We start from the raw sequence: 18,798 nt of genomic DNA on the forward strand, positions 1-18,798 counted from the left end.
TTGAAAAAGACAGTTATCTAGAACATTAAGCAGTTGCAGAACTCACTTTGGGGGCTTCTAGCAGAAATTTCCTTAACAGCTGCCTCAAGCATCTCAGGCCTGCAAACAGATTGAACATTTCATGTAGAAGAATACAATTACATTTATCAGCATTAAAGAAAATAAAACTTTCTAATAGCAATTTATTAAAGACAGGAACTAAGGGATATCCTCTCACCCAAACAGCCAAGAATACAATGGCTGAGAGGCTCCACAACTTCTCTTGCCACTGGCACATGTAAACCTATTATAGACAATAAAAGTAAATTCTTACAACCCCCAATATATGAATCTCCACCTCACAGCTCAAAAAAACTGCAAGCAAGTTTTACGAGTAATCCCCTACTGCTCCACACACCAGGAACTAAACCAGTGATTTGATAAATGAAATGGAAGAGCAAGGAATCTAGCCTTGCTCTTCCTTCCCGAAACAGGTTGTGAGTGACTTTCAGAACAAAGAACTTACTGTATCTTGCTCCACCTCTACAAGAGCTTTCTGACCATTTCCTCATTTACTGAGGATATCGCAGTGTGTATTTTATGGAGTAATTTAGCAACTCAGCAACCCAATTTCATTTTTTTGGTCTACATTTCAATTCTCATAGGATGGATTACTGAAGACATATGGGAGTCTTACTTTTTAATAATGAATTTTATCTTAGATTTGTTTCTCAGGATCTTCTCTAGTCTTGGAATTCCAAAAGTAGAAGGTCGGCGGAATGGCACCCCCTCGGGTAGTCCTTCCACACAGAAAACCTCCGGGGACGATTCAAACAACGCAAATGGCACCTGCACCGGTTCAGTCAGCCCCAAAGCTTCACCTGAAATACAACAGAGCAATAAGTGACCACTGAGATAACTGATGTGTATATAAAAAGGAAAACCTCAGGTAGAAATAGTATGTAATAGTTGGCACATACATGACAGATTACGTGAAACCATCACACGTTGCCTTTTTTTGGTGACAGCTATGAGTAGGCAGGAATAAAATTAATAGTCTTAAACATAACTCATTCTGTTGCAGTAAATCTGATCAGAATTTGCAGTTGAAAACGAATTATTTGCACCCAGCTCATGCCACTGGCTTGGTCTGTGTACAAGACTATGCCATCTGTACTCCACTTTAAGGGCAATGCATTCTGTCCCTGTCTCTTCTAGAGAGCAGTACAAAGGCCGTTTGAGATTAGTGCTCTTGAGCTAAAAAACCCAAATCAGAAGAATAATGAGAAGTCAATGCTTTCAAAAGTGATTAGCTTTCAAACAGCATGCACTAGAAGCAGCACTGGGATAACCAGAGCATGTCTCTCCAGATACCATTCATAACATTTCGAGTCATGCTGAGGCTGAAGTCATACAAAGCTCCAACTCATAAGCAGAATGAAGAAAGCTTAAAAAGATGTTCCAGCATGTGGATTCACAATGCCTCTGGATCATTAAAGAAGCAGTAATCCAACTACTACAATTTCTCAATTTCCAAACCCAAATAAAGTAAGTAGTGGAAATGTGATGCAGAATTGTAAGCAAACTACATGAGAATGAACTTAGGTAAGAAATTACCTACAGTATGCAAGGACTGCAGGACCTTTGGAATAAACATGTGAACTTCTCTCTCATACATCTAACTGCCTGTTCATAAGAAAGACATCTCAGTAAAAAGGAATCGATAAACTTACCACATTTTTCATTAAAAAGATTTTCGACTTTCTGCTTTAAGTCAGTGATTTTGGCATTCCACGCCTCTGCCAGGAAGAAATTAGAATTAAATCAACACACACACAACACATCAGTCCTTGACAAGCATTTTAACAAATGTTTAATACATTTTTATGCTTGATAACCTATTTACTATGACAGTAAAATGTGCAAAGTGGCTTTCATTCTGCAAACAGCACTGAAACATTCTGTTGTGGTCTAAACCTATATCCATATCAATCCTCATTTTCCTGAAGCTTTGAAATATACTGCTACTAGATAAAGGAAAGATGATAAAAAATTGAAATTAATCCAAAGGTGATCCAAATTTACAGTATCAGGCACCATAAAATCTATTAATCTGAACCAGCACCCAAAATAGTGGCAGAAAGTTCTTCACATGCTCAGAGGCACAGCCCAGAAACATGCCTCTCTAGAGAACCACAAACTCTAGCATAGTTTCATCCTCAGTGGGTAAGATTAAGTGTCCATCTAGCTAGACATGTTGTTTCTGACAGAAATCAGCAGCATTTCCTAAACCAGTTTACTTGTGGCTGCAAAAGTGGTCTGTAGCGGGTCTACAAAATGAGAAATTCAGCTGAAAGTTTAAACAGTTGCAGACTTCTTGTTTTTTAAAAGCCTATTTCTAACAATAACAAGCAAGGCTAAGAAAACTCTACATAACTCTGAATACGAATACTGCCCATGCCAAAAGGGGGAGTCGCACCAAATCGGTGTCTTACATTAATTTTAAACTCCTACACAGCAGGAATAAAGAATTCCTTTTGATTCGTGTTTTATGATCATAGGACTAAAAAAAGGATGCACACATATAAAATAAATCAAATACAACAAACTTCTATATAAATAGAACAACACAACTACATGACTTCTAGTCCTGTCTGGCTTTTCCTATACCGATTTTCCAGAACTGGAGAGGCCTATAATGGTAATTGTGCAAAATCAGCTTATTAAAGTTCATGCACATCAGATCTCAGCTGGGTTTCTGTGCTCTGGTGGTGCTGTGCACCAGAAAAGTCCTTCAAGGATCTGCAGCACTGAAACAGAGCAGAAGCAGAAAGGGACTGATTTTGAACCTACATTAATAAGAGCTAGTGGACTAGCACTGCATTTGTACAGCATTCTCCATAAAGCATCCAGGATTTTTCTGATGCAGATTATTCTACATGACAAAAACCTGAATTTACATGAAAACAAGACTTCAGTCATTCACTAAGTGTACAACAAAACATGAATTCAAAACCTCTCTTATAGGCAATCACCAGAAATTTCAGTACCAACATTAATAGAATGCATGTGTGCTAATTCCCACAATATTTACCAAAAGAAAACTCTTTTCTTCGTGGCTTGTAAGTCATATTGGACCCATTGGTCTGAGAATTGGTTCCAGCATCTGCTGTTTGTGGTTTATTAGGACCTGTAAAAAGTGTTAAAGATATTCATGCAGAGAGCACAAGCAAGCCATCATATGAAAAGAACAACACATCAAACTTGGTTACTAGAGAAAACTGAATCAAGAGTAGAACAAACAACCCATCAAAAAGTTCTTATAGGATTGTATTTAAGCATCTGACACTACTGATCATGTCTGTCATTTCTCTGCTTAGGACTACATCAGTCCCACATCTCTGCCTGGAATGAAAGGCCCAAGCAAGCTGTCTAACTCCAACATTTTACGTAACTATCATCTACCCAATTATTCAAAAATGAAAAATAAAACTGTGTTTGCCACATGAGGTTCATATGAGGTGTTAATTATGGGCTTTGAAAACTGAGAACAACAGAAAACATTAGAAGAACAGAAGAACATTAGAAGAATATTTAATGATACTTCTTCCATACCTTCATCAACAGTAACTTCAATCTCTGGAACAGTTGAGTTACCCGCAGGACTCTGTGATCCTTTTGAACAATTTGGACTCATTGCTGGAAATCAACATAATATAAGGTGTAATGTACAAACCCTCTAGAATGGAAATCCTGCACCAGTAATGAAAAAGCAGGTGGATTCTGCAAGCTCCAGCAGACTGAAGAATCACTTGTACCTGTACTAAGTACAGTCTGCATTGTAAATCCTGAACAACACAGAGGCACTCACATCCTTAAAAACGGAGCTTAGTACACTCAAAAAAGGCAGGTATCACACCTCAGCTTTCACTGACTAACTCAGAAGACTTCGTTGTGAAGGACAGCTTTGGAACTTTTTATTAACAAAACTGTTAACTTCTGAATCTTTATGACAACTTCAAAGAGTTTCTTTTTTATTCTTTTCTTACAAAACTTCATTGTTATTTCCTTCAGTTCACAGCTGTAAATTACTTACGGTTTAGGCCATTAATAGCAAAATGAAAGTTGCTGAAATCAGGTAAATTCCATTTTCTGTACTGGAATAATCTCAGCTAAAAGTAGATTATATTTGTTTTGCATAACTTTCTCTGATAACAGCAGGTTTAGAGGCTACTATGCTAGGTCATCGTAAATGATGCCTTTTGTTTGCAACACCCCTATTTTTGAAAGACCTCTCAATCTGCTAAGGAAGAGGAAAATAAGTACTTGTGAATTGATGGCAGCAAATAATACTTAATTGTTTACCTTTAGTGTTTATTTTACTAGCCAGTCCTGGAGGCAAATAGGAGGTGACAAGCTCAGGCCTAAAAGTTGAACAGGACATGATCTAATCAATTACACACGCACAAAAAAACATACAGCCAAATGCTACACATTTCTGGGAATTCAGCTGAGCTCCAATTTATGTAACATCAGCTCTCTAAAATGGAATTCTGCTAGAAGCATGGGTGACTCTCCATCTATTACAAACCACAAAAGGTTTTATCACTTTTAAGCTACATTTTATACCCTGGAATGTTCTTCTGGACTTATTTAAAGGAAAAAAAAACAAAAGAAGGGAAAAAAGCCTCCAGAAACAAGACCATTTACTCGCCAGATCCTTCCGGCATGAATTGTGCAATTTATACATCTATATAAATTTATTAAAACAGTATATCCTTTCATGAGATAAATTACATGCAAAATGTTCTGTTTCATAGAAACAGAATTTAGGTAACATTTAAAGCCTAAAGCAAATCAAATAACTTCAAAATCAGGAGTAAAAATAACTGAATTACAAACATACTTTTTAACAACAAATTTGATTTTGCCACTCCCACGGACAATTCTTTGAAGGCGTGGAATTCCAAACCACGTGGGACTCCGGAAGGGGATTCCTTCTGGCAAGCCTTCAACGTACAAGTACTCAGAGTTTGATTCAAATACAGGATAGGGAACTTTCACTGCCTCTGAAAGCCCCAGAGCTTGGCCTGTAAATAGAGATTTGATGAGAGTTCACACATTCAAATGGGTGGTATTTCATCTCAAGTGATTTTAAGAAGCTTGGCTTACAGAAGCTCTGCTACTCAGATAATAAAAAACAAACCCAAGAGAAATATTTAATCAGATTTTCTATTATTTTCTGTAGAAAATCTGCAAATGGGGACTTAGTTCATCTTATTACAGGTAACACCTTAGCCTGCAGTGCCTAATATTTTCTTCTGAGAACTTTCTTAGGCCTAGGATGTTGTTATAAAGTCATTTATGTCAGTTACAGGGAAGAGTCAGTAAAAAATAGGCAAGAGGAGTCAAGATTTCCGTATCTGTCCTGGTACATTTCTGATGTTTAAATAAGTAAAATTTAAAACTCTTTTCACAGAAGAATTTTAAAATGCAGCAGAATTATGAAACAGTTCATTTAACATTTAACCTACCAAACTTCGTATTAAATATCTCTTCTACTTGCGCTCTTAGCTTTGCGATCCTGATATTCCAATCTTCTTTCACTGAAAACCAGATATATGTCAGAATATTACCAAGTTCTGATAAAGACATACATTCAAACACATTTCTTTTAACACAGTAACTTGTAAAACTATCAACACAATCACAGTCAACAAGGCCACACAATGAAGAATGATTATTAATGACAGCTTAAACGATACACGCAATTCCTTCTACATAATGGAAAAATCTGTTTAAATGTAGTTACGTATTTCAGTCATTGGCCCAAGCAGGAGAACTTGATCTTCAGAACCTTCAAACACAGGAAGAAATTATTCTAGTGGCTTTTACAGACTGGAATTAATTCATCATTGTGCATAATAACACTCTTTAGAATAAAAGATGAGGATTTAAGGAGTGCTCTGCTAAACATTTTGATTAGCATTAAAAAAAATAAAATCATCTTCACTCCTGTTTTCTATTGCAAATAAAAGCCAATTACAGGAGCACTAGCCAGAGAAGAAAGCAAAGAACACTAGCAGCGATAAAAAGCACTTCTTTTCTGACAAACAGCATCAGAGTTCATTACTTTTTAATCATAACCCACAAATAACAATTACCTGCTCCTGAGGTAGAACCAGAGTTGTGGAAAGCATGCATGAAGGAAGCTATACAGGATTTTTTTTTGTTTCCAAATCATATTTAGGACTAACAAATTACCTGACCTAGTTTATTTCTAGCTTCTAGGATTTTTCAAGGCAAGATGCATTAATAGTTTTTGCAATCTGTCCTACTCACGTGATAGATTTCACAGCTGCTTAACACCTGCACATGTGTTTATACTGTTCACATGTTGTGGTCTTACCAACAAAGGAATCAGACTGACTGATGTACCTTAAGAAATTAAACTGCTGTTCACACACTATCTATTGAGGGCACAGGATTATGACTTTGCAACAGAGTAATACCTCGATTTAAAAAAGGTCTAATATTCTTTAGCAACATGAAGTTTGCATCTTCAATAAGATCCTCAGCTGCTGCCTGGGAAAAATGGTTTTCACTGGGCTCTATCCCAAGAGAACGTTTGCTGTGTTTGCCTGGACCCTGGTAAGCTCTGTGGGCACTGGTAACACCAGGCTCACTGAGAAGTTAGTGAAAAATACAGTGAAATAAGGGTAAAAAAAGAAACATCATTCTGAACACACGAACAGTCTGAGTTTTAAGAATCATGATCCTTGTGCATCAGTTCTTTCAGAAAGAGGATTCTATTAGCTGCTTTTTTTACTGCTACCATTGACACATGCTGCTACTGATTCACTGTCAAATCTGGTGACAATCAGGATTTTGGCAACAAAACCAACCAACAAACCCCACAAAAAAACCACCCTAAACCAACTCCAATGCTGCCGTCTCCTTCTGCTCTACATCTGTGGCAAAAAGCCATCCATGCTCATAATGATCAATTTATTCTTTTCAGACCTCACGAAGAGCATGTCAGCACACTCACCACACTTCTTGAAAACTGTTACATTGATCCAAATGTGTTTCCCCACCAAACCCTTCCATTCCCACCTGGAGACAGCATCTGTCTTACCTGGGGTGTTTGACTTGGGTTGAATAACTTCAGTTGAAGAGACACTTAGAAGCTCTGGCCTGCAACCAGAAAACAAATAATCTGCCCATTCTTGACATTAACTAAATACCATTACCTACCCTGAAAAGAATGGAAAAGTTTGGTTTTTTCTATTATGCATTTCACACTTGCGAACACTACAAAGATATTTTGGAAGACTTGCCCAAATTGCATATAGCCACTTTATAATGCAGAATATTTAATCTGCCTATTTGCCAACTAGAAACTGAATGCTTCATGACTTAATGAAGTCAACTGCTTGATGACACGAAGGAAGCTTTGCTGGGCCTCTTTGTTAAAATAAAAATCCAAACAACCAAAACAACACAACCCCAACCACAAACATGTTCATGCATTAAACCAAACACGTACCTCTTGATCACAAACTTTATTCTGTTGCTCGCTTGAATGATTTTTTCTAGGCGAGGGATTCCATACCAGGAAGGACTCCTAAAGGGGATGTTATCTGGCAGCCCTTGGACATAGAGGTCATTAGGATGGGCCTCAAATTTCTGGTATGGAACAGCTTTAGGCTCAGTGCTCCCCAAGGCCTCGGCTGTTGAGAACAAAATACATCAATAACCGGACAGTTCAGCCATCAACCTTTACTAAAAGCTAGCTAAGCTACTGATTCTTCAGGCTGTTGTAATCATTATCTCAGAACCAGGGACAATGTAGGATATCTAAACACAAGAGAGTCCAAATCTCAAACCCATAAGAATCTACCTTATTGTATCATGTTGCTATCGGGCAGGCCCAATGCTAACTGAAGATTACTGGGTTCCTCACTGGGGCATAAAGCCATAGTTTTATCTGAAGGTTTTAATCTATTATAGAGCATGACACAACATTTTATTCTAGCTCTTCTGAAGCTGACTATTTTTTTTTATATTGGAGAGAACATGAAAATTCACCCAGAAGTATTCTAATACTAATGGATATAAATAAGTAAATGGTTGTTTTATTCCCCATCAAAGGAAAAACTAACCAAACAGGATGGAATTGAGAGCAATGAGAAGAGCTGTAAATACAAGACATACTTTTTTAAACGATGAATTTACCTGGTTGCATAAGCAGTAAAGAAATACATTGTTCTTCACTCAAGTGCCAGGATAGTAAATATTTGAAAACACTGATCAAAGGTCTCTTTCATGTAGATGGTCAAAGGAAATTAGGAAAGCAACCTTCAAGAAATACAAAGCCAGAAAAGAAAACAGCAATACTGAACTCACCAAACTTTTTACAGAAGAGTTGATCTACCGTCTTTCTCAGTTTGGTCATTCTGGCAAGCCACTCCTCTTTCACTGTATTTGAGAGTGACACAGAACAAAAAGAACATTCCCTATCATTTTGGTTGTACTTTCAGTCGTTCAGCTTATAGCATGCACAACCATCCTGCATTTCCCAATAACACAGAAAATACTATGCAGAAGAAGTATGGATTCAACCTGGAACTAGGAAAACCTAGCTTATACTTCTCCAGTCACTCCTGAACCAAATCATTACTGCTTGACTGGCTTTTCTTGGAGCCAGTATCAGCCTTCTCAGGGCATCAGAGCTGAGGCCATTTTATAAAATCTTCCTGACAAGCCTACTTCCCACAGGAATGCAAATGCAAATCATCTTCCTTCTGCCAACCAAACTACAGCTTCTGCACCCATCCCATTCCTCTCCTCAGGACACAGGCTAGCAGGGGCTATGGACAGAGCAGGACACTGGACATGGAGCCACAAGGAGCTGAGAACAGGGGCTGGTGCTCCATAGCTCTCTCCTGAGATGGTAGCAGACACAAGGAGCAGCAGAGCTACTGGGAAAGAGGGAATCCAAACAGGGAGAAAAGAAAACTGAGGGAAAGGAGGCTCAGACAGCTCCTGTCTTCTTATCCCTATGATAGGATCAACAGCTTTCACAGATGTCCTCTCAGAAATAATGCAGGGGGCACACATGAATATACTATCATCACAAGCTAGTGAAGCAAGCAACACAGAGTGACTCTTAAAATGTGCCATTAAAATGAGTTACCCCCCTTAGCTACAGGGGTTTTACGGGATACATAGTGTACCTGTTTTGTCTTCAGTATAACCGTATTAAATACAACAAAAACAGAGAAAAAGGCCAATTTTAAAACCTACGTAAGAGTACAGTTAGGTTTATGACTCAGTCATCAGCCTACCTACTATTTTTGTAGTCAAATTTGGTGCTTGAAGGAACAGCACGTTATTAAGAGTCAGGACACTAGGTTAACTTAGACTGCAGGAAAAGTTTAATTCCTACACACATGTTAAAGTGACACCCTCATGACATAATTCATATCTGTAATGTTCACTTTAAGTAGAGTCTTTGATACACTTTTTACAACAGAAGACTATCAGTATATAACAGAATATAATGGTGCTGCAGTAGTGCAGATACTACCATTTATATGCTTGCATCCTTATTTGAACCAAGAATTTCTCTGGTGCTAGTAAAAATTCACAGTTCAACCAGGCTGAGGTTGCCACTTAGCATTTTGGGGTTGGGAGCAATTTGTCTGCTACCATTGGTTCAGGCACAGAAGCTTTCAACTCTTAGTTTAATTGGACAATTAAAAACCACCCTGAAGCCCAAGAGACAGTAGAATACAACTGAAGAAAAAAAACAAGTCCAGAAAAGTAATTTCCAAACTATTGCCCATACAAAGACACCATTATTTTAAAACTTGTGTTTTTTCTTTCTATATTGAACTTTTTTCTCTCAGCTTGAAGGGAAATGAGCTCATGGCTGCCACTGTAGAGCATGCATCTGCTGCAAAACTGGTTAGAATACATTTTCTTTGCAATGCTGTGTGAAAACGGAATAATAAAAAGTCCCATGATCCAAGCAAGTCAGATTCTACAATAATAAATATTACTGTAGCCACTATGTTCATTACTGAATTTCAGTTAAATCTAATTTTGGTAAGTACCTTATAAAGCAATTATTCCATCATACAGTTTTCTAGCCAGTAAAATCTATCAACTTTGCTTTTTCTCCATATCTCAGAGTAACACTTAGCTCATTGTTTTTGTTTCTGGCCAGCTGAATCAAATCATTTGATAACAGTGTTAGCAGCACTGGCTTGTACAGTCAGAGGAATATTGCTTTCACCTGGTAGCTAAAGGAGATGTAAAACAAGAGGAACTATTTGCAATGTGTTATTAGTAAAACTAAATGGTAGAAACTACTATAATGGTGACCACTACAGACACCACTATGAAGATGAGTAACAGGCAATCATACTGTACTTGCACAACTCACACATATCTCCTGCAACAGGTCTGTCCAATGGCGCATCTTGTGTTGAATTCAAAAGCTCATGCCTAAAAGATGAAAGATACATGCTTCAGCAGTGACACACACTTCGATAAACCAGTAGTTACAGCCTCAGGTTACCACTGAAGGATCACAAAACTGAAACAAAACAGGGGACATCAAGACCCCCAACATTAAATTCCAGTTAACACCAAAGTGTTCTAGAGCTGGTTGAAACCCTACTGACAAAAACATTTTTCATGCCCATTACCATATGCAGCTGAGTCACAACATTTCATGTTAACATGCAGATGACATTAAAACTATCTCTTAAGCCCGAGATGCACTTCATTAGAAACAAAGATCCAATCAAAAATTTAACCTTAAAAAATGAAAATCTCAAAGCAGACATTTCTGTTTCCCAAATATATTGAGTTTTACCTACATGAAAATCACAAAAATCTAAAAATTCTGACATTTCTCACTGAGCTGAACTGTTTTTTTTTGACAAGTAAGACAAAGGTAGATCTACTCTCATCTCTTCTGGTTATCTGTAGGCATTAGGATGACATATAGATGAATATACACATCTAAGTTCAAGAAGCTAGCATCTGTGCTAAAGGCAGCAGGCAGAGACATAAACTCGACCACTGCAATCAGCACATTGCTATTCGCTTGAAAAACATTTGGCTACAGCACTGAACAACAGTAAAATGTCAGCTGTTAGTCACAGAAGCTCTATTTAAGCTGTAAATGAAGCTTCTGTGGTGTGAAACATCACATCTGTCTGAAGTGAAGCACAAAACTGTCAAAGGTAAATAACCACCCATGACCAAAGCTGCGGATCAGTCTGCCACAGTCATTTCCACAGTACTGGGTCTCAAAGTGCTCTGCAGCTCAGAGATCCAGCACTCAGCATCTACAGGTGCTGGCAGCTCTCCCTGCATATCCTGAATTCAGGCTCCATCCAGGCTCCCTTCCAATCCCACCTGCATTTGCAGAAAGTAATGTCGGGGTTCTTTTAGAAAAGACACCAAGGGAAGAAAGGAGGAAAAGCAGAAGAAAGGTGTCCAAAGCATCTCATGGCCTCACTATCAAGGCAGACAATACCCTGCCAGGCTTGCTATGGCAGGCTGTGGAGCCCTCAAGCAGCTTCTACATACATCTAAGGTCCCCTCCCTTCATGTACACTATCTAATCTACCTCCAGACACATAAGGATATGGATCCAAGTAAACCACAGGCCAATAGCTATTTTGTCCTCAAGCCAGCCCTGGGACGTCCTATATGCAGATACAGCCATAGACACCTTGATACAGCATTCCAGCAAGAAAAAAATAAAGGCACAAGCTAAAATTTAGGCCAGGATCCTCGGATAGCATAGAACATCCCCAAGTCAATGGCTTTCAACAAGTATCAATGATTAAAATAGTACAAAGAGATCTGTCCGTTACAAGAAGTCTGTACTATTGAAGAGACCTGTCTAGATCTCAGCCACCACTGAAGTTTGGAAGTTCTGGAAAACAAAATGAAGCAGAGTGGATTCAGCAGAAAACAATGAGTAATACAGGGACACAAATACAAAATTCCTTACTTTTTAATCACAAACCGGATCCGCTCCTTTGCTAGAAGTATCCTCTCAAGACGGGGAATGCCGTAGGTGGATGGCCGCCTGAAGGGAATTCCTTCTGGCAGCCCTTCCACGTATAAGTCTTCCACATGTGACTGGAAGAGTGGGTATGGGACGGACACAGGACCTTTTGCTTTTATAGCTTGTGCTTCAAGATAAAAGGAGAATAAAATCGTTAGACTGGCTCGTGGCTCTGCTCAAATTATCTGTTTGGTATCACTCTGAAAAACATTAAAACCAGCAACAGGCAACAACCCCCTCAACACATTCAAACATGCAAGCATTCACTGAAGGGGGCTGGTTTTGTTTTATAGCAAAATTACTCTAATTCACAGTAAACAAGCTGCAGACCTGCCTACATATGCAGATTGGCTTTTCCCTTTACCCTGTAAACATTTAATAACAGAGACTGCACCTGCTACAGCAAAGTTTAACAGTATTTTGGTTTTGTTTAACAGCACGTTTTGACAGATGAAGTTATCTGGACTTAATTATAAACCAAGCATGTTTCAGTTCATTAGTTCTGATTATGACTATTCATTACTACTACTGGGTTACAAGAGTCATTAATGCCTTGGAGGAGGGGCACACATGCCTTCTTTTGAGTGAATTCCTAAAGCTTTGGTATATTTTACAAAGCCAAAGAATCACTAATGAAATAAACAGTACACTTCTAAAGCACGGTCTTACTAATGAAATCTTTGAAGTAAATGAAAACAAGATTTACCCACAGCTGAAAAATAATTTCAGTGTATTTCTTCAGGTTATAAGGACTGTATTCATACCAACACACCTATAAAGCTGGCAAACAGAGACATCATGGCTTGCAAATACCAAGAGGACTGTTTTCTTTATGCTCACAGGGGTATGTTAATTCCGCAGGCCATACAACAAGAACTCTCTATTACCATCTGACTGGTCTGCAAAGTTTGGTACAATCTGGTTTGCTCCAGCAATTAGATGCAAGAAACTATTTGAAGAAAGAACAGCAAAGCTAAGGCCGATTTTAGAGTACAGTGATGTTGCGTCATTTCTGAAAGCAAAACTACCCACAGGGCATCTTTTCAAGCAGTTTAAGGAAATGTGAAAGCAGTCAGTGGTTCTGACAGTGGTATATACAAAATGCTTGTATTAACTCACAAATTCTTAAAAGCAGTAAGACGCTTTGAGTTTTAAAGGCATTTGAGTAACATGCTCTTTCAACCACTTGGAAGCAAAACAGTTCCTAGGCATGTTTATCACAAAACAGGGAAGCTTTGAAAATACTGCATGCATCTAAGTCTTACATTCTGATAACACTCTAAGAGGTCTGTGAGGACTCTAAGAACTGTGTTTCAACTAGACTGAGTTTCAGCTGCCAAATATAAGATGGCCAAAACTGGAGAGAGAATCCATACACACAGAGATGGACATGAACCTGAAGATGACTCTTTGCAAATAGACTGAAGAAACTCTGTTCAAACTAGCGTCAAAGGAGCTGCAGAACAATCACTGAAGGAGCTGTTGCGTATCGTGTATCGCACCAGTTCTTCATTAAATTACATTTTTTTTGCAGTCATATTCCTCTTCCAAGAAATGGGGGAAAAAAGCTACTTTCAGCCCTGGAGGCTTCTGTGTCAAGTGGCGAGAAGCATAACAAGTTCAGCAGACAAGCCTCAGATGGAAATGATAGTTGGTGAACCACAGCCACAGGAAAAAAGATCAAGGACATCTAAATCACTACACAACATCAAGTAAAAACAGCTTCAGAGTAACAAAAATCCTGTCTGTTTAAATAAGCGACTACGTTTCTACAAGTGAAAAATCAGACTATTTCTATTAAATCAGCAAATGTTTTAGCAAACTCTTCAGACAGCCTAAAAACATGATCAGCATTGCAATGAGGACTCTTAGATTTGTAACCTTACATGTTTTACAATAGAAATCCTCTTGAATATAGCTTTTATTTTTATAAATTAAGACATATATATCAGCCACACTAAAAAGTAATCCCATTTAGCATACATCTAAACACAAAACTAAATCTGTTTTCATACATGTCAGTTGCAACGGATGACAGTGACTGACACTGCTAGAACACTTTGGAGCTACAGAAACAACCAAATCTGAGCAGCATTCTAGGAATGCTGGATATCCATAACTCATCTCAGTAAATGGGAAATTGCATGCCCATACAGACAGAAAGATTCTGATATGGAACTGGCTTGTGAATTAATGAAATTTTGCCATCCACAGGGAAAAGGGGGATAATTTAAGACCATATGGCCTGCTATGGAGAGTCAAGAATATCTCTGTATTCAACAGACTCCACAGGAGAGTTTTAGGCTGGTTATGTGCGAACACCGAAACCCAAATTAAAGCAATTTACCCAGATGATGCTCCTTTCTAGAGCAATTAAAATACTGTGAATCAGATTCTAAACTGTTTTTACTTGGTGTGACTTGCTTTCAGTGGGCTGTTTACATATCAGACTCTAGTCACACCCAAAACATGTAGTAACTCCAAATCACAAGTTCCATTATGAAAGCAATTCCACTTTTCACAGAAGAGGAGCACCACTATTTGTTTTGAAAGTTTTGATGATACACCTTCAGGCTGTGATATGTGGGCACAAAATACATCTGGTGCAGCATCTAGAGACAAATTCCAAAGTCTAAGATGTGTGCTTGTTTTTCTCTCCAAGAACCATTAATATATGATGTTGCTTCACTGCAGATCAATCATAACCAGAGAGAAAAAGTCAATCAGTAGTAATCTCTCCCCAGAGCCGTTTTAAAAGATCATTTCACTTAAGAACTCGGTATAAATACAGAAACAAAAGGCAGCTCTCTTCAAATACGGGTGCCCAAGACATGAGCATGCTGGAGCTCCAGGAAACCCAGCACAACTGAAAGATAAAGTTTCTCACTTAGGTGCCAATTTTGAAATTGCTCTTCTCATTGAAAAAGCTTCTTTCCCCAGATTTAAGTCTTCTGATAATATTTAACCCTTTGGCGCTGTCAGCACTTGTGTGTTCCTGAACCAACAAGACACGTGATTTAGGTGGAAAAGGAGTAGAGGCAATTGCTTGGAAGGGAGTGTAACACATACCGTATTTTTTCTCAAACAGCTCTTCAACTTGCTTTCTCAACTCTGTAATTCGCGCATTCCATTTCTCTGCAGGGAAAAGAGGAGGACATGTCAGACTACAAACCAAACTGAGAATCTCCTGTAAAATGGATGTTACCGCCAACCGAAACACGCAGTGTGTTTTTACTACTCACTTGCACACAGGTGCCTGTGAGGGTGCTGAGGCTCTGGCTCAGTTTGCCCAGAGAAGCTGTGGCTGCCCTGTCTCTGGCAGTGTTCAAGGCCAGGGCTTGGAACAACCTGCTCTAGTGGAAAGTTGGAAGTGGGTGAGCTTCCAACCCAAACCATTCTGTGATTCTATGAGTATACTATAGGCTGTACTTTAAATTATATCGATACATTCAGAAAGAAAAATTATAGAATAAAATCTTTAATTCCTAAACCTGTGCAGATGATAAATCAAGTCTAAAAAAACCCCACAAACCAGGCTAAAATAACTTCCAAAAATGGTTTCTCTTTGAGAGCTCAGTCAGCAGCTATCCTTACCGTTGGGGTAAAGTCATCTTGCAGCTGGTGATGATAATTATCTAAATCTGGGTGCTGAAAAGCCCAATTCCTGAAGCTTGATAAAGCTTAGAGACAGTACACAGAGTTGTTTTAGCACAACTATGTATAACTATCTGGGTCAGGAGGCATCGTGCAATCCTCTACCTTAATCCAGTATTTCTCTAAGTCCTCATGTTGCAAAATATCCCCGTAAATCCTATTTCTGAAAGCAGATACAGGCTGCAGAACAGAAGCTATCCAAATCCAATCGTGTGTTCCACGGAAAGCTGGATTAAACAGCAGAATTTTAACATCTAATTTTCTGCCTGCAACAGAGAGCACATGTTTTCAGAGCCTTTTGTACTATCTCAATGCTTTTAGGAAAGTGCACAACTCTTTTGTAGACAGTACCAGATGCTGGCTGGCCTTTGAAGAATGAGTTAATAAGCAAGTGTACTTACACCTTCTTTCTTACACCAAACACCTGAATCTAAGTAGCTACAGAGGTTAAAAAAATGACATGATCTAAGCTGTTACACTTCAGTTGTCAAAAATTTCTTATATCAGACAACACAGAGAATTGAATTTCAAGTCCGTATCGAAAGGGGTTTAAATATTCATTCTCAGACCAACCCAGACAACTTTGGTTTTCATGTTTAAGCTTATGTTTTTCTAATGTAATTTCATGGATATCATGAAACAGGACAGCATGCTTCAGATGTGGGCAAGAATAAGACCTTGGTTAGAGGGGAAAGGGTGTTTTGGCATACTGCCTTGCATTCACACATAAACTCTTCATTCTAATCACTTGGCATATCACCTACACCAATTAACCTGTTTATATTTTGAAGTAGCATCCTTGTGGATAAATCTACATAATTGCTTCTGCCACCCTTTTTGCTGCTATTTTGTAGTGCACAGCTTCTTAGATGATAAAAACAATTTGAGCTCAATATTCTCTATTCCTGTGTCATTTCTGTGACATTTCCCCCTCTGCAGATGTATAGCCAAATGAAGTTCTGACTGCAGTACAACCTCTGACAGCGCTTTCTGTTGACCAATGGATTTGAACATGGATTAGCATCAGCTTTCCAGTAAGAGTCTGGAAAATATGAGTCAGAATTTAGTGGCCTAAAGGGGAAACCCTGCTTTCCTCAGCAGAGCTGGTCAACACACATGGACAGCCCAGGGTTTTGAAGGGCACTTGTGAAATACTAGATTGTAACCCAAAGTAAACTGTCTCAGAGTTGAGACACCTTCAGTTCATCAAACTCCAGGACAAACTCAGCAAACCATCTCCTCTCCCTTTCAATCAGTCACTGGAACAGGCTGCCTAGGGCAGTGGTGGAGTCACCATCCCTGGAAGTGTTCACAAACCATGTAGGTGAGGCCCTCAATGCTATGGGTTAGTGATGGCCTTGGCAGTGCTGGGGGAACAGCTGGACTCGATGATCTTAAAGGTCTTTTCCAACCTGGTTGATTCTGTGATTCTATGAAATGTCAGCCTGGTTTTCGTCAGAGGGAGCACTGCCAAAAGCATGTCATACCATATTACAAAGCAACCATGTAAAAGTTTATAAATAATATTGTTCTGAATAGCTGTTGCTGCAGTTTTAGTAGAAGCTGCTCCCACACAGCCTGCTCTCCCTCTGCTTGTTAGCATGCTCACAAGTGTTCCTACATGAGCCATTAAGTTGTCAAGGCTTCATTTTTCTCAATTACCAAACCCCACAATCACTGGCCAAATATTCCATGTGGCTCTTTTCAAGCTACTACTTCCATGCTGCTCTCCCTCTAATGGCAACACTACAGGGATTAAAAATCAAATACATCACAACACAGGCACGTTTATTTGGAATGGTGAATACACAGAAAAATGTTATTAAAAAAAACATAAACTGAATCACATTTTGATTAGCGCACTAGTTTGGGTTTTTTTTTAGCTACTTTTGTATTTCATGAGTAAATTGTCAAGGTAGACTACAGAGATATTTCAATATTCAGAGGGGTTATCAGGTAACTGGCATAATTTTGATCAAATTGTCAGCATTATTAACTCCTTGGATTCAGACCAATTACTGTAAAGACATTCTTTTGTGACACACTTTGTGTTCACATAGGAAAGTTGAAGACCTACCCAAAACTAAGCTGATACTCTGGTTTGGTAATCACTCTCTGCAAAGCAGTTCAGTTTTCCCACAAGCACCAAGATAACTGGTGGCTTCCTTCAATTCCTATATATACACACCTTCTCATACATGGGAACACCATCCCAATTAAATAACAATCCTGAAAACTTCCCCAGGCTGTCCACAGTCTCTTCAATTTACCCCGTTCTGTATTCCCTGGGGACATGCTCCGGTAACATTCACTGCAGTAGGGACAACTTGTACAGCACACATGAAAAGATGCTCAGGTACTATGCACATTCCTATTACCATCGATATACCCCACAGTACTGTGGGGAAATAAAATGGAAAACATACGGCAATTCTAAGCATGGTGCAGCTGGCAAAACCTGTGTTCAATGGTGTGTCAAAATAGGGAAAAACTATGCACGCTTTCCATCACTGTCACAGTGAGACAGCAGCTAAGGGGACTTTTTTTCCCACTAAAATGGTATCACACAACAGGTTGGGTGGAGAAGTGATTCAGAGCAGCCCTATGGAAAAGGACTTGGGTGTGTCGGTCAATGAGAAACTGAACACGACTTCAGTGTGTGCTCACAGCCCAGAAACCACCCGTGTGCTGGGCTGCATCAAAAGCAGAGTGACCAGCAGGTCAAATGAAGCGATCCTGCCCTTCCATTTTGCTCTCATGAGACCCCACCTGGAGTACTGTGTGCAGTTCTGGTGTTTTCAATGTAAGAAGAACATGGAGCTGCTCGAGCAAGTCCAGAGGAAGCCATGAGGATGATCGAGAGCTGGAGCACTTCCTGTACAAAGACAGGCTGAGAAAGTCAGGGCTGTTCAGCCTGGAGAAAAGAAGGCTGCGTGGAGACTTCCGAGCAGCTCCAGGTATCTGAAGGGGGCTAAGGATGCTGGAGGGGAACTCTTCATCACGGACTGGAGTGATAGGGGTGTAAGGGTAACAGGTTCAAACTTAAACAGGGGAAGGTCAGGTTAGAC

General features: G+C 39.1%; 1 protein-coding gene across 2 annotated transcripts in view; it reads right to left on the bottom strand.

Moving 5' to 3' along the window:
- The window catches only part of GTF2I (general transcription factor IIi), a 79,014-nt gene that overhangs the window by 9,775 nt on the left and 50,441 nt on the right, over positions 1–18,798 (bottom strand). The window contains exons 14-27 of one of the 2 annotated variants that reach the window (XM_061470353.1): positions 15,146–15,211; positions 12,020–12,203; positions 10,433–10,494; positions 8,389–8,460; positions 7,529–7,712; positions 7,118–7,176; positions 5,514–5,585; positions 4,886–5,069; positions 4,345–4,403; positions 3,595–3,678; positions 3,074–3,169; positions 1,713–1,778; positions 677–860; positions 47–99 (exon numbers count right to left, since the gene is read on the bottom strand). In XM_061470353.1, the coding sequence (XP_061326337.1) occupies positions 47–99; positions 677–860; positions 1,713–1,778; positions 3,074–3,169; positions 3,595–3,678; positions 4,345–4,403; positions 4,886–5,069; positions 5,514–5,585; positions 7,118–7,176; positions 7,529–7,712; positions 8,389–8,460; positions 10,433–10,494; positions 12,020–12,203; positions 15,146–15,211 (1,425 nt within the window). Of the gene's footprint in view, positions 1–46; positions 100–676; positions 861–1,712; positions 1,779–3,073; positions 3,170–3,594; positions 3,679–4,344; positions 4,404–4,885; positions 5,070–5,513; positions 5,586–7,117; positions 7,177–7,528; positions 7,713–8,388; positions 8,461–9,220; positions 10,495–12,019; positions 12,204–15,145; positions 15,212–18,798 lie in introns of those variants that run through there. The other variant, XM_061470352.1, reaches the window with a different exon arrangement.

The sequence above is a fragment of the Pezoporus flaviventris genome, unplaced genomic scaffold (genome assembly GCF_033815535.1).
Source record: "Pezoporus flaviventris isolate CSIRO_AGI_PZ_B2104156 unplaced genomic scaffold, CSIRO_AGI_Pfla_v1 ptg000063l, whole genome shotgun sequence".
Lineage (NCBI taxonomy): Eukaryota > Metazoa > Chordata > Aves > Psittaciformes > Psittacidae > Pezoporus > Pezoporus flaviventris.